The sequence below is a fragment of the Trachemys scripta genome, chromosome 1, assembly GCF_013100865.1.
Source record: "Trachemys scripta elegans isolate TJP31775 chromosome 1, CAS_Tse_1.0, whole genome shotgun sequence".
NCBI classification, from domain to species: Eukaryota; Metazoa; Chordata; order Testudines; family Emydidae; genus Trachemys; species Trachemys scripta.
Genome location: NC_048298.1, coordinates 151942899 through 151958458, shown reverse-complemented (window position 1 = coordinate 151958458; position 15560 = coordinate 151942899). Strand labels below are relative to the sequence as shown.

General features: G+C 42.4%; 1 protein-coding gene across 1 annotated transcript; it reads left to right on the top strand.

Moving 5' to 3' along the window:
• Positions 1-1096: 1096 nt before the first annotated feature.
• LOC117887376 (cell cycle control protein 50C-like) lies at positions 1097-14981 on the top strand. Its single transcript, XM_034789938.1, has 7 exons — positions 1097-1680; positions 4414-4524; positions 5952-6053; positions 7802-7892; positions 9853-9993; positions 10987-11196; positions 13210-14981. Exons 1-7 carry the CDS (start codon positions 1477-1479, stop codon positions 13395-13397), a joined length of 1047 nt encoding a protein of 348 aa, XP_034645829.1. The 5' UTR covers positions 1097-1476; the 3' UTR covers positions 13398-14981.
• Positions 14982-15560: the final 579 nt, after the last annotated feature.

Here is a 15560-nt window from a genome sequence, read left to right as displayed (position 1 = left end):
TACGATTTGCTGTCCCTTGGCTGTGTTGGCTCTATAGAGCATATAGAGTAAAACATGTTCATTGGACTAGTTAGCAAAATATGGATATCTGTAGTAGGGAACACTCAAATTGATTGAAAAATGAAACAAAGTTTTTAGTAAACATTTCTGGGTGCTTTTGGCTAAAAGTCAAAACTGCCTGTACTTGGATGATTTAATAGGAATTTATTTAATCAAACATTGATGTGATCTGTTAACAAATTCCATTTATAATGCATGTCAGCCAGTGAGTACGAGGGAATATACCTTGGGATACAGTCTGAACTATTTAGCTCTTGTTCTGTCAAGCCACTTACTACACTGCTAGATCTCTACCTTGACCTGCAGCTTCTGTGTTGGTTACGTTGTTGACTAGATTGTGGTCAGGCCTAAGGTGAGGTGATGAGAAGAGGGTACAATGATCTTTCCTTTTGGGATCTTGTGCTCCCAGTGCAAAAGGGGGAGGGATGCACAGTACCAAAGCTAGCACTGGAGAACTCAAAGGGGGCCATAGCAACTCTCCAAACGCTGTGCCCTTACAAAGGGTGTTGCAGTTCCTGCTTTGGTAAGTTCTCCAGCAGAGACTCTCACTGGGTAGGAGCCTTTCACATTGTCATCCAACACAGCATTCTCTTGTAAAAGCCATTTTTGCTTTTGATAACACTGCTCTGTTTAGGGTGACTATGGAAATAAAGGAAAGAGAGGGCGTAAGGGATCAGACTGTGTACAGATCTTTCAAGTAGCAGGCAGTGCCCCTGCAAGTGATCAATAGCTCAGAACTTAGTGAAACCTAATAAACTCTTTACAGTAGAACCCAAGAGTTATGAACCCCAGAGTTATGAACTGACCAGTCAATCAAATACCTCACTTGGAACCGGAAATACGCAATCAGGCAGCAGCAGAGACCAAAAAAAGAAAACACAGTACAGTACTGTTAAATGTAAACTACTAAAAAATAAAGGGAAAGCTGCATTTTTCTTCAGCATAGTAAAATTTCAAAGCTGTATTAAGTCAATGCTCTGCTGTAAACTTTAGAAAGAACCATAACATTTTGTTCAGAGTTACGAACATTTCAGAGTTACAAACAATCTCCATTCCCGAGGTGTTCGTCACTCTGAGGTTCTACTGTACTAAGTGGTGCAGCAGAAAAAGACTCTCAGTGACTTTCCCAGAGTGTCCGGAGTGTCTAGGGTGCAGTCTCTATGACTCTGACTAAAGTACATTGTGGCTGATAGCACCAGCTGATTAAGGTGATTGAGGTCACCAACGGACAAGATGAGCCTGTAGTGAGGAAGAGAGGTCTAGTTAATGAGTAATTCCAGGAAGTAACAAAGGTTTATAGAAACAACACAGCCTCCAACATCAGAGAGAGTTTTTAAGTTGAGACCAAGTCTAACACAGACACCCTTACCCCATCCCCACCCCCCAAAACACACACCCTTCTCCAACAGCAACAGCATGAAAAATAAGAACAGCCAAGGAGCACAGGAAAGTCCCTCCAGATGTCCAGATAACAGCGCATTTAAACAACAGAAACTGCCAGCCTGGAAGCCCAAGCTCACAGCTCCGACTGTCCTCTCCAGCTTCTTTACCATTGGAGTCTTCTGCCTCCTCATGGGAATCTGCCTAATATTGTATGCAAGAAGTGTCAAAGAAATCCAGGTTTGTTTGAGGTGGTTTTCTTGAGGAGTGTTATTAGAGAGTGGCTCAAAGGGGGGTAGTAATTCTATCATGGATGTACTCCCTTTACCCAAGGGTGTCAAACGAACCCACAATATCCCTTGTGAAAGTGGGCACCATTAAAAAGCCAGCATTTGCTAATTTACCAGATGGCAATATCTGGGACATTGTCATTTGTCCCTGTGCTTAGGGGAGGAAATAAACTGTGGGAACTTTGGTATTGTTAGGCACTAGAAAAATGTCAATAAATATTTGCCAAGCCAGAATCCTAAAACACAAAGAGATTCCTCATGTGTTAATGATGGCTGCAGCAGGTAGAGCAGGCTGAATATTAAGGCCAATTTCAAAATCAAAATATTAAATTCAATCCATTGACTTGTTACCTCCTATTATTTTGTTCTTTATGAGTGTTTAGACAGCTAGTATTTGTGTAAATGATCATGAATCTTGAAAGTTTCACAATTCTAGCAAAAATTATTACTAGGCTGATAAATTGTTTTTGAAATGTGTTATATGATTTTCTCTAGTTTTGAAAATTTGTCATCCAGTTGGGAAGTAGTACAATACTATGTGTACCAATCACACACCCTGGATAATGAATAGACCAGCAGAAACAAAAACAAAACAAAAACAGGATTGGTTTGTGTCTGACCTGTGAACAGAAAAGAGGAATAAATCTGCAACTCATAGTATTCACAATGAATAATTCAACCTGTTTTAGCTGTAATTAGGTAATTTAATATCAGTTTTATGGGAGGGGGGCGGGGAATGTTAAAACAGAATGATTTTACACAAGGTCTCACAGCAAGTCTGTTGGCCAGCACACTACTAGGCTCCCAGTTCTCTCTTCAGACCGCTAAACCACATTGCCATCTGTGATGTACATACTGTATACAGCAGCCACTAGAATTGACAAGGACAGCTAGATTATTTCTTTGTTTGGCCTGTGGGGTGAAAAAATCAAACAAAATAGTACATGGTGATTTGCGTGGGCCAGTTACCTTACAGGAAAAAAATGTGGCTTGTTTATCCATTAGGATGGTCTCACAGCCCAAACTTTGCCTCTTATATTTTGTAGTCTGAGCGTACACTGTAATGGATAAAAATATAAAAAGAAAAAGAAATTGTCGGTCCTTATTATAAATTTTTGCTAAATGTTATAGTAGGATGGTATTATTTTTCAGTTATTAAGTGCACTTGTTTTGGATGAAAGGTGCTAAATAAATGCAAAATATTAAATAGAGTGAGAAAAGAATGCTATTTTCAATATAGTGTTTGCCCCAGTTACTGTGGACCTGACTCTCACCCCTGCTTTGCTCTCTTTGTGTGGCTCAGGTGGCACAAAAAGAGCAGAAACTGGTTTCATCCCCCACACTCCAACTGGGGATTCCCTTGTTTGTTGTTCATTTATTTGCCGAGGGTGCCCGGTGAGTGCAGCACCAACATAACTGGCTCCTATAGCAAACCCCCTGCAATTCAGGATTAGAGGGTAGGAATCCAGAGCACTCCAGGTATTGTCATCTGGCAGACAGCCCCTGGGGATTGTTACCAGCTGATGGAATTCAGGTCAGCCCTCAGGGCAATCTAAACTCCTCCCATGCTGGCAGAGAGCCAGCTGGAGAATCGGGGTGGGGGGAGGGCACTGGCTCCTCAGCAAGAATAGGATTTAAGTTAGGGATAGAATTTTCAAAAGTGTCTTTGGGACTTAGAAGCCTAAATCCTACTGACATCCAATGAGATTAAGGCTTCTAAGTGTTGAAGTCACTTTGGAAAATAGGACTTAGGTTCCTGACTCTCTTAGATGCTTTTGAAATTTTTACCCCCATTCGTGTGCATGCCCACATTGAGCAAACCTGAAGAGAGAGGGCCGTTTGTAGACCCTGGCAGCTGAGTGTCTAGTTTTTCCCAAAGTAGGGGTTTTACAGCATATAATCAGGGGTGGACAAAACTTTTTGGCCCGAGGGCCACATCTGAGTGGGGAAATTGCATGCAGGGCCATGAATGTAGGAGTGCAGGAGGGAGTGCGGGGTGTGGGAGGGGGTGCGGTGTGCAGGAAGGGCTCAGGGCATGGGGCTGGGGCACAGAAGGGATGCGGGGTGTACAAGGAGGCTCAAAAAGGGGGTTGGGGTGCAGGAGGGCGTGTGGAGTGCGGGAGGGGGCTCAAAAAGGGGGTTGGAGTGCAGGAGGAATGCATCAGGGGGTTGGGGTGCAGGAGCAGTGCGGCAAGGAGTTGGGGTGCAGGATGTAGGAGGAGTTTGGGATGTGGGCTCCGGCCCGGCACTACTTACCTAAAGCAGCTCCAGGGTGGCAGCGGCGCGCAGTGGGGCTAAGACAGGCTCCCCGCCTGTCCTGGCCCCACGCCGCTCCTGGAAGCAGCTGGCACTATGGCCCCCTGGGGAAGAGGGGGGGCAGAGGGCTCCGTGCACTGCCCTTGCCTGCGGGTACCTCCCCCCGAAGCTCCCATTGGCTGTGGTTCCCCGTTCCCAGCCACTGGGAGCTGCGGGGGCGGTGCCTGTAGGCAAGGGCAGCGCACGGAGCCCTCTGCCCCACTGCCCCAGGGGCTGCAGGGACATGGTGCCAGCCACTTCCAGGAGCAGTGGGGAACCCGCAGCGCCACCGGGGTGGCAATCCCACGGGCCAGATGCAGATCCAAACCCCTGATGGGGCTTCAGCCGTAGTTTGCACACCCTGATATAATCTTTGCTTGTTTGACAGATTAACTATTCAGACATATGTTTGAATTGTTCAAAACTGCGTGAAAACTCCTCTAACTGGGATAAAGAATGCAACTGTTCTGTGCACTTCACACTGCAGGAAAATATGCTGGTAGGTAAATGTGTGAAACCAACCATGGACCAGAGTTCCTGTATTTCTGTATGTGTAAGAAGTATAAATTTTGTCCTATAAATGACACTAAGCCAGTTTCTTGAGGGCTTTATGTCAATACCTTTCACAAAACTAAAGCCCCTTATATCCAAAATATGTGCCTTTACATTGTTGTTATTCATTTTGGCAAATCCCATAAATTAAGCAAGATCAGGCTACATAATATTTAGATTGGAGATCTCCCAGGTGAAAACAGGTGCTGCAAGAAGTGATGTAGATTCAAGAGGTGACTTCTCTTTCGTCTGAATCAGTAGTGAGTCAATGCCCCAGTAGGGACCCAGTGCCACACCCTGGTGTTAGTTGGTACTGTGCAGTTGGGGTAAGATCTTTCAGATGAGACATAAAACTGAAGCCCTGGCCACTTTTGATAAGTAAAACTCCTGTAGCTGTTTCCACAACTTTAGGGTTCTTCAGAGTGAAAGGGGCTATAAAAGCAGTAGATGAAAATCCTTGAGCCGTAAGAATGTCTCAAGGTTTGAAGAACATCTAAAAGTAAAAATGTCAGTTTCCCATATTGCATGCCCAAACTGGTACTTCTGCTGCTTGTATTAGATCTAGTCTGTAGCTTCAAGACTCAAAATTTTCAAAAGGGCTTGTCTACACTGCACTAAAGACAGGCTTATGAGGGTGTGTACTGCAGAATGCTCTAGCATGTTGCTCTCTACCTGGCCTATGTAGATCCTGGTGGTGCAAACTAAAAGGTACCTAATGTGCATTAACATAATCCTGTGGACTACATCAGTGCAAGGTGTGCAGTACTGCAGGGTGTTCCTGGGGCCGTTACAGCACTCTGCGGTTCACACCCCCATTGACTGGTCTGTGGCACCATGTAGACAAGCCCAAGCCTCTTTTCAAAAGGGATTTAGGAGCCAAAAGTGCCTAAGTCTCTTTTGAAAATAGGACTTAGGTGCCTAAGCATTTTTGAAAATTTTACCCTCAATCTACAGCACTCTCAGTGCAGCACCTTTCGCAAGTGCTAAATTCACTTTACATTTATTTTTTTAAAAAAGCTGATAATTGAATTTAATAATCTTAACATATTTAGAAAACTGTTGGTCCAATCCTGCAACCTTTCCAAATAAAGAGACTGTGACCTCAGTAGAACTACTCACGTTGTTTCATAGCACCTTCCATTCAGCGATGCCAAAGCAATGTGTGGGGGAAATGATGGTATTCTGTCCATGCTCCACCCACAAACCCAAGATAAATGAATTTTTCTGCTAAAATAGTCAGCTGAAATGTAGTTAACACTACGTCCATCAGGCTGTCCGCCCTCCCTCCCCCGGTATTTTTTTTCAACAGTTTGTAAAAATGACCTATTTTGTTTATGCTCTCCGCATCCTATATTATTCTCCTTTGAATTCTAGGGTGATGTTTTTATGTACTATCGTCTGCAAAACTTTTATCAGAACCACCGTCGGTATGTCCTCTCCAGAAGTGATGCACAGTTGCTGGGTCAAGATGTAAACGTAAGTGTATTTCTTATTGACACATCCTCAATATTTTCATCAGGTGAGGAGGCTCTTAGTGTGTGGTTCTCTGGTTAAAAAGTATTTTCTAGTACTACACCTGCCTCTGGGTCCTTCTGCCAGTTTTTGTGGTTTTACAACATTTACCTTTTTTATTTTTATTTTTTTACTGTTTCTCCTCTGCTGCTGTTGCACCAGAGTTCCTCCTGGAGTCTCCTGTTGCAACACGACCCCTCTATTTCCCCTCCAGGGTAGGCTGTGATTATAAACCACAGTTGGGCCCAAAAGTGCATAAAAAAATCCAGAGCTCATTATTTTTATTCCTCTGTTTCTTTAAATTCAGAGCACTAGACTTGGCCACCTCATTTGTGGGGAATAGAAAATGTGGTCAGCTGCAAGGGGTTAAGCTCCCTTTCTCAACTCTTTAGTGAGTGTCATCTCCTTGATGTTAGAAGGCACTGTAAACTTTTCTACTAGCATTTCCCACTTAGAACAGTTCACAGAGATATTGCAAAGCTTCGGTATTAAATACAGAAGCAACGGTCACAAATTGTAACTCTGATAAACAATTTGGTTGTCTTAGAAGCTGTAGCATGCGTATGCAAACAGGGAAGCAGACTGAATTCAATGCCTGGAAAAGGAGTTTTCATAACATTGTGCTTTGAGGTCTACAGATCACAAGTGCCGAGAATTATCAGCAATATCATTAGTAGTTGGATTTTATTGAAGGTTTGCTAGCAGTTTTAGACCCAGTCTACACGAGTTGGGGACATGGCTACAAGACAGTTGTCCTGGAGAATGGATGGCGTTTAGCATTTTTTTATGCATGTCTTCGATCCATGGTAAAAGCTTAGATAAGTCCAACGTTTTAGCAGAGTTTGGGGATGCAGTTAAATGTCCTGTCTACACTGAAAAATGGAACCATGTTGTAACTGGGTCAGGGAATACATCATTGTAACTGGTTGTAATTGTTATTTGTAATTCTAGTCTAGATTGACCCTAAGGTCCTCTCTATGTTGCAGCCTTTATTTTAAAAAGTGACTAAGTGCTGAGCACTCACCCTTCGAATGCCAGGCCCCTTTAAGAGGACTCAAATGGAGTACCAACAAACTGAGGCAATCAAAACCATTTGTTTGAACATATCAGCCTTCAGTTACAGCAGTGTTGAACTTGAGGCACACGGTTACAACATCATTGTAGCCCAGCTGTGGTTATATCATGGAGTCGCATTCCAGTGCAGATGGGAAAAACTTTTTTATAATCCTGTTAACAGACCTAAGTTGGTCTTTCAGTGTTGCAACCACTTTCTTGTATGTAAAATATGAATATAATGAAAGTAAAGAGACTAGAGAAAAAAAATCTCTATTGTTTTCAGTATGTTTAGTTTCCGCATAAACAGTTTCACAGTTTCCCCTGTAAAGTTAGTTGGTTTTCCCTGTTGGTGTGGCTCTGGCATACAGCAACAATCTATCTGTGCTGGGAAATATGCTGCCAGCAGCTGTGTAGACACTAGACCACGGCAGATACGCCTCACCCCAGTCTCGTTCTATTTGAGCCCATCTCTAATGTGACTGGAAAGCACTGGCAACTCCTAGCACTTCTAGGTGTTTGGCAGTTTTCTTTTTTGGGTTGTTGTTTTTTTCCCAGTTTGTTTGTTTGTTTTAAAGACGGAAATAAGAGTAAAGATTGACCAAAAAAATGTTGATCAGGAAAAGACATTTCTAATTGTCCTTTGACCTTGCGTTCAGATTCAGAACAGCAATTGTGCGCCTTTCACAATCTATCCAAATGGAACTCCAATGGCTCCATGCGGCGCCATCGCCAACAGTATGTTCAATGGTAAGTACCTTCCACATCTGATTTATTCACCTGCACAGATGTAACCAATTTAAATATCTCTGTGCCCCTGAGGCCTCACAGAGCCCCATCTAAGTGCTGATCCTTGCATGTTCTCTACATGTCTGATCCTTGCATCTCTGTCTGTCTGTCTCTCTCATATATGGATGTTAAGCCGTTTGACAGTGTGGCCAAAGTGGATATGGCTCCCTACGTGCTGCACTGCAATGACTCCACTTACATTACTAAACTCAGTGAGTACAGGGGTCCACCCACATGATCCAGTTACAGGATTGGGGAACTGAGTATCCTAGAAAAAGAGGAAGACAGTAATCTACAGACTTGATCCTATCTTTACAACAGGCTATTGGGTGGGGCTAGAAAACTCAGCTTCCGCTTTCTTAGGGTGACTGGCTTAAAAGTGTGTGGCACATTCTTGAAATGGAGAATCTGATCTAGGGTTGGTCTACACAAACAGTTGCACTGTCTTAACTAAAGTTGTGTTTCTAAACTGATGCAAACCCCTCTATGGACATATTTATATTGGCTTAATTATCCTGGTTTATAGTGATTTAACTTGTCATTCAATTTACATGTGCAAGCTAAACTACTATAACCAGTTTTAAACCAACACAAGGCCAGATCTGCACATCAATGGCTTTTGTACAAGCACAACTACATTGATTAGAGCATCTAATCTATTTTTAACCAATATAGTTATACTGATACAGCAACTCTAGTATGGATGCAGCTATGCCAATATAGCTTCTCCGCTTCTCACAACTTCAGTGTGTAGACACAGCCTCACTCTCATGAAGACAAATCAAAATGTTTCTTCAAGACATTGACTCCCTAGGTTATATCTTTACTGCAAAAAAAAAAAAAAAGTGCATTTATACAGCAAGATTACTTTCTCCCTGTAAAATCCTGGTGGAGACAAGGCAGAGGTAGTTTTTACCTCGATGTTGCTAGCTGAGGTTAACACTAAACCCCCCACCTGGAGTTTTCCTCCACAAAATACAGTGAGATAAAAACTACTTGTCCTGTGTCTCCACCAGGATTTTACAGGGAGAAAGCTATCCTGACATTGTCCTCAAAAGCTGACAAGCTAATTAATAAAGAACTACAGTTTTCAGGTTTTAAAAAAATAAACCAGTTTAAGGTTGTAGCTACTTGTCACATTATCTCTTTCCATAGTTTCTCAACATAAACAAAGATGCACATTCTGTTCCATGAAAATGAAGGGGTGATGCATGACTCTAGTACACTTTCTCTTAGTTTCTTTTTGGATGTTGGAAACGATGATTAAAGGAAATTGCTGGTAACAAGTTACAAAGGCTCTTCAGCCTATAGCAGCTTCAGTTAACAAGTCTTCTTCATATATCTTTGACATTTGATTTTTGCATATTATAGAACCTGTTTCAGAAATGCAAGTGGAGACTTCAAACCCCAGCAAGTAGGATCACATTCACTTCAGTTACACTACCTAACAAAATCCAAGGCAGGGGTAAATAGGAGAGTAAGCCTTCTCATAGATTGTAACTAGCATTCCTTCTCTAGCTCCTCAAAAAAACAAAACAAAACAAATAAAATTCAGGTCACACAATCCCAAGAATTTGATCACAGAGGAATCAAGGGATGTAAATTAAATACAGCTGTGGATATTCTGTCATGGTGATGCAAGGAGAATTTCCAGTAGAGATATGGTCAGCTTTTAAAACTTCCAAGGGTGCTGTTACTCAGGAAATCTAAATGGTCCTTTACTTGTGAGGCACACAGAATGTGTACATGATGAAGTAAGGATAAAACCCTCTCCCGATCTTTTCTTTGTTTGTTCACAGGACTGACTCTCTCTCTCTCTCTTTCTCTATTTAAGGTTTCACTTGGTCAGGTTGACTACTGGAGTGACTGTTGGAAGTTGTAGACATGTTAATAACATGTATTATTTTGGATCTCTCTGCAGATTCTATTCAACTTTTTTACTATCTTAACCCATCCACTGCTATCGAAGTCCCATTGCTGAAGAGTGGAAATAGTTGGTGGTCAGATAAAAATGTGAAATTTCGGAATCCAACATCATACAATCTCTCTTCTGCATTTGCAGGTAAGAATGATTCCACTGCCATGCCTAAAAGTCTTTCTTCTGTTCGTGGAAGTCTCCTGAGACATGTACAATCTCCAGGAGACGGGTCTATGTGTTCTTCCCGATGACAGGTAACTTATCCAGGGGAAGTACTGTGAGAGCAACCTTACGAGACCTTCTCCAACTTTTCAGTGGGGAAATATGGCACATTTAGTGAGAAGACTGGGATGTTATGAAAAGAAAAAGATGTTCTAGAAGGTCAGGAGAGCGAAGCCCCACTACTTTCCTCACCATCCTCACCCACTAAAGGTCTTGGGCAAAAGGAGTTAACCAAGTGGAATCACCTATTTGTTCCATCTTTAAATATGTATTAATTAGCACTGTTTTGTTATTACTGTTAATTTGTATTGCAGTAGACTATAGTAGCCCCAGTCATGAACCCAGGACTCCATGGTGCTAGGTCCTGTACAAACACAGAACAAGAAAACAGTCTCTGTCCCTTAAGAAGTAACAATCTAAGTAGTATCAATATTCTTCTTCTTCTAAATATTGTAGAAAGATTTTCAAATGAACAACAAATAGGATGCATATGTTTACTGCTCTTTTAGTGCATTTTGTAGGTATACAGAAAGGAATCGATGCATAAAAATGAAAAATAAAGGTGAACAATTACATGCAGAGGGAAAGTTGTCTTATGATTAGAATGGGGTACTATTCCTGTACAAGTCACTTTGCCTCTCCTGCACTGGTTTCCCCATCTACAAAATGAGGATAATACTATTTACCACAGGGATGTTGTGAGGTTCAGTTCGTTAATGTCTGAGAGGTGATCTGAGATCTTTGGATGGAAAGTGTGATTTGCTCTTTGTCTTGTGAATATTGGACAGAACCTTTGTCTGATCTGTATTTTTGGTCGAACATCAGAAACCCAGAAGGATTAAATAATTTAACTACCTGTCTTAGCAGCGTTCTAAACATTGACAGCTCATCCCTATTCTCCATCTTCCTCCCTAGGAACAACAAGGCCTCCTTACTGGCAGAAACCAGCTTATTTACTGGATGAGGAGGATGAAAGGAACAATGGTTATATAAACGATGACTTTATCATCTGGATGCGGGTGTCAGCCTTTCCCACATTCAGAAACCTTTACCGTCATCTCAGACATATCAACCAGTTTGCTGATGGTCTCCCAGCAGGGAATTACACCTTCCACATTACCTACAGTATCCTTTCATCATGTCCAAGGGACTCCTTAATTTTTAGGCAAGTTAAAAAAAGAGATGCCTGCTAGTATGGTGGCTTGCCAGTAATACAACATAAAACCTGAGGGAGATCTAGTTTGGGTTGGGAATCCCTGGATTTCCTGCAGCCTGTGCTGGTGCAGTTAAGACCTGTCTCTTAAATGCCCTATATCAGGCCGTGTGACACTAGATCTAACTTCTGAGGCAACTACTTGCCTGAACTTCGGCTGGAGGCAAAGCCTGGCAGTGCCAGCTTTGGTACAGCTGCTGGGGAATTAAAAAGGCTTAGACTTTATCCACACAGCATAACCTGAGGGGTGAATTTATACTGATATAGTTATACTGCTATCACCTCCTGTGTGGTCACACTTAGGGCATGTCTACACTGCAGTCAAGAGTGTGAATGGCAGCTTGTGTAGACATATCTGCATTAGCGGTACTATAGCTAGCTCACTAAAAACAGAAGCGAGGAGGCTGTGGCCAGGGCCATCTCCAGGCACCAGTGTACCAATCAGGTGCTTGGGGGGCCCCATGGAAGGGGGTGGCACGCCCAGCTCGTCGGCAGCAATTTGTCGGTGGGTCCCTCAGTCCGTCTTGGAAGAATGAAGCAGCGTGGTGGAACTGCTGCCAAACTGCCGCTGCCGATCGGGGGGGCAAAACTGCCAAACTGCCCTTGGGGCGGCAAAAATCCTGGAGCCGGCCCTGGCTGTGGCGCAGGCTTCAACATAGGCTACATTAGTGAGTACGTATCCTGGGAGTCAGGCAGGCTTGTGGAGCCCATGCTGAAGACTGTGCCACGGCATCTTCACTTTTGTTTTTAGTGACCTAGCTAGAGTACAGGGACATTTACACGAGCTGCCGTTAACATCCCCAGCTGCAATGTAGATGTCCCTTATTCTACTATGAGATGGCTGTTTTCTAGCTCAGCTGATATCAGTGGCTCTCAGTCTTTCCAGATGACTGTACCCCTTTCAGGAGTCTGATTTGTCTTGCGTACCCCCAAGCTTCACCTCACTTAAAAACTACGTGCTTACAAAATCAAACATAAACATACAAAAATGTCAGAGCACACTGTTACTGCAAAATTGCTTCTTTTCTCATATTTACCATATAATTATAAAATAAATCAATTGGAATATAAATATTGTACTTATATTTCAGTGTAGAGTATATAGAACAGTACAAACAAGTCATTGTCTGTATGAAATTTTAGTTTGTACTGACTTTTCTAGTGCTTTTTATGTAGACTGTTGTAAGACTAGGAAAATATCTAGATGAGTTGAAGTAACCCTTGAAGACCTCTGTGTACCCCCAGGGGTACACGTATTTCTGGTTGAGAACCACTGGACTAGATGTTTGAGAGCCACTGGCTTATGTTGCTTGGGAAGGGGTTTACATTAAACTGAATAAAAATGTCCACACATGGAGTTATATTAACCAATAGAATAACTATTTTGGCAGAAATGGTAAAACTCTCCCATGTAGACCAGGCCTGAGATGAATAAATGTGACTTAGAATTGAGAAGTGGGGATGCAACAAGAACATTATGTGGAGTGTCCTCATGTCTGAGACGGGATTGTCAAGGAAAGTGCTAAAAGGTTCTTCAGTACAATAGGACCCAGAAAGCTAATTTCCCAGTAATTTTTGGAGGCTGCCTTTAAATATTCTGATGCAGCTTCAGTGCAGTACATAGCTATATGAGGATGAATCTGACATCATATTATTAAAGAATCCAATGTATTTCAATAATTTTGCTAAGATTGTAGATGCACATGATGTGTGTGAGTTTCTTACCCTCACCCAGCCATTTTGGGGGTTGTGGAGCCACTGGTAACAAGAGGCAAGGGGATACAGAATAGTTAAAAGCACCATAAAAGACTTTTTCAACAAATGCAAAAATCACCACCTTGTGTCCTTTGAAGAGTATTTTTTGCACACGCCTCACTGTACATTTCATCCTGATTGTTAATGAAACTTTAACGTCGCCTAATCAGATTTCCCTGTTACCAGATTCAAAGGGAAAAAGCAGGTGGTTCTCTCAACCATCACATGGAGTGGAGGGAGTAACCTCTTCCTGGGAATTGCCTACACGGTTTCTGGCGCGGTGATAGTGCTGGCAGGTTTTATCATAACTGCGATTCACTTAAAACTCCGAAAAAAGAAAACGTACTTTCAGAGATAACCCAAATTACATAGCTTTCTGAACAAACATAAAGGTGCACCTTTGAACAAGGGATGTGGGGAGCATGAACCTTTCACACTGTCCTCCTAGCGGTGGAGACATTTCAGTCATGGTACGGATCTGGTAAACGCAAAAGTGTTACGAGCAGGGTGATGTTTTTTCATTACCTGAAACATATACAATCTGATCAGCTTGGCTTGGTTTATGCTCTTATTAGCATATGAATTACATAGAAGTAAATTTTTCCCTAGTGACTACCCATCAAGGTCTGAGATGAACATCAGTAAGAGAAATCTTAGTCATTTTAGACAAACTCCAGAAATGGTATTGAACACAATTACTGGGCCAAACCCCAAGGTCCTTACTCAGTTTTTACTAAATCCTTACTCAGGCAGAACTCCTATTGACTTCACTGGGAGCTTTCCCTGAGTAACAATTGATGCCCTGATCCAACAAAGCACTTAGGCACTGGATATTCTCACTGAAATCAGTGGGACTATGCATGTGCTTGAAGTTACATGCAAGCTTAAGGGTCAAATTTTAAAGGTATTTAACGGGATTAGGTGCTTTTAAAAATCTGGTCCTAAGAGCTTTGCTTCATCAGTGCCTGAGTAAGGACCTTGAAATTTGTCCCCCTCGGAGCATACCCTGGCTATTAGGGGTGGGAGAGTCTCTCACTTAAGTGAATGGGGTTGGGTAGAGTTCAATCCTCATTGAATGCATTTAAACCTTCTTTGCTGCTGTTTAGCTGAAGACCGTTTTCTGCAAGTCTGGAGTAAGAGGACAGCAATGCAGTGATTTACATTTTAAAGGTTATCCTTGTGACAGAAAAGCTAAAGTTTAGACTCTGAAGAAAAGAAGAGATAGGACTAAAACGTAAACATGACTATTTAAATGTAGGCATTAACTATTTCACTGCTGATCACTTCAGCAGAAACATCTAGCTAACATGCTTAGGCCACAATCCCAAATCATCTCCTACTCTATCCCGTGCCAAAAGCTCCAGCTGTCTCTCCTACACCCTCGCCAATACCTCCAGCTTCTTACCAGACAACTTCTATGGCATTGTCAATAGAAAATCAGTCAACTTGAAAATATGGGGCAGGATAAATTTAATTTAATTTAATCTACAAATAAATACTGAGACTGCTTAATTGTATCATTTTCATGGTTAGTTCACTTATAAACCTCAGTTTTTAAAAATGTAAATAGAATTTTCAGTCTGTTGCAGAATCTGGGGAACTTTGCTGCAGAATTTAGATCAAGTTTGCCGTGGAGTACATGGATGATTATGAGGGTGTGTGTGGGGGGGGGTTCATTGTGAAAGTGCATATGAAATTAAAACTAATACTCCTTTACTTACCATGAGTTTCTGTGCTCACTATTTTATACTGATTTATAAATTCCCCAAAATGAAAAAAAAAGAACCTAACATTGATCTTCAGAGCCCTTTACATACATTAACTAACTTATTGTACAAATGGGGAAGTTGAGGCAAAGAGAGATTTAGGGTACAATTTTTGAGAGTATCTGAGGGTATGTGATCGATCTATCGGGGATCGATTTATCGCATCTAGTGTAGATGCGATAAATCGATCCCCGATCACTCTACCATCAACTCCTGTACTCCACCGTGGCGAGAGGCGGAAGCGGAGTCGATGGGGGAGCGGCAGCAGTCGTCCCCGCGCCGTGAGGATGCAAGGTAAGTCGACCTAAGATGCATCGACTTCAGCTACAATATTCTTGTAGCTGAAGTTGCGTATCTTAGGTCGATCCCTTGCCCCTCACCCCGTGTAGCCCAGGCCTAAGTTGCATTTTCAAAAGTGATTTAGGCACTTAGGAGCTTACGGATGGGTCTGTGCTTAAAATGCTGTAGCGGCGCAGCTTTACCAATGCAGATGAGCCACTGCAGAGTGTCAGAGAAGATGCTTCTATGCTGACAGGAGAGCGGGCTCCTCTCAGGGCATTTCTACATTATGAAATTAGGTCGATTTGATAGAAGTCGATCTTTAGCAACTGATTTTATACAGTCGATCGTGCATGTCCCCACTAAGCGCAGTAGGTCGGCGGAGTGCGTCCTCAATACTGTGGCGAGCATTGACTCACGGAGTGGTGCACTGTGGGTAGCTATCCCACAGTCCCTGCTGCCCATTGGAATTCTGG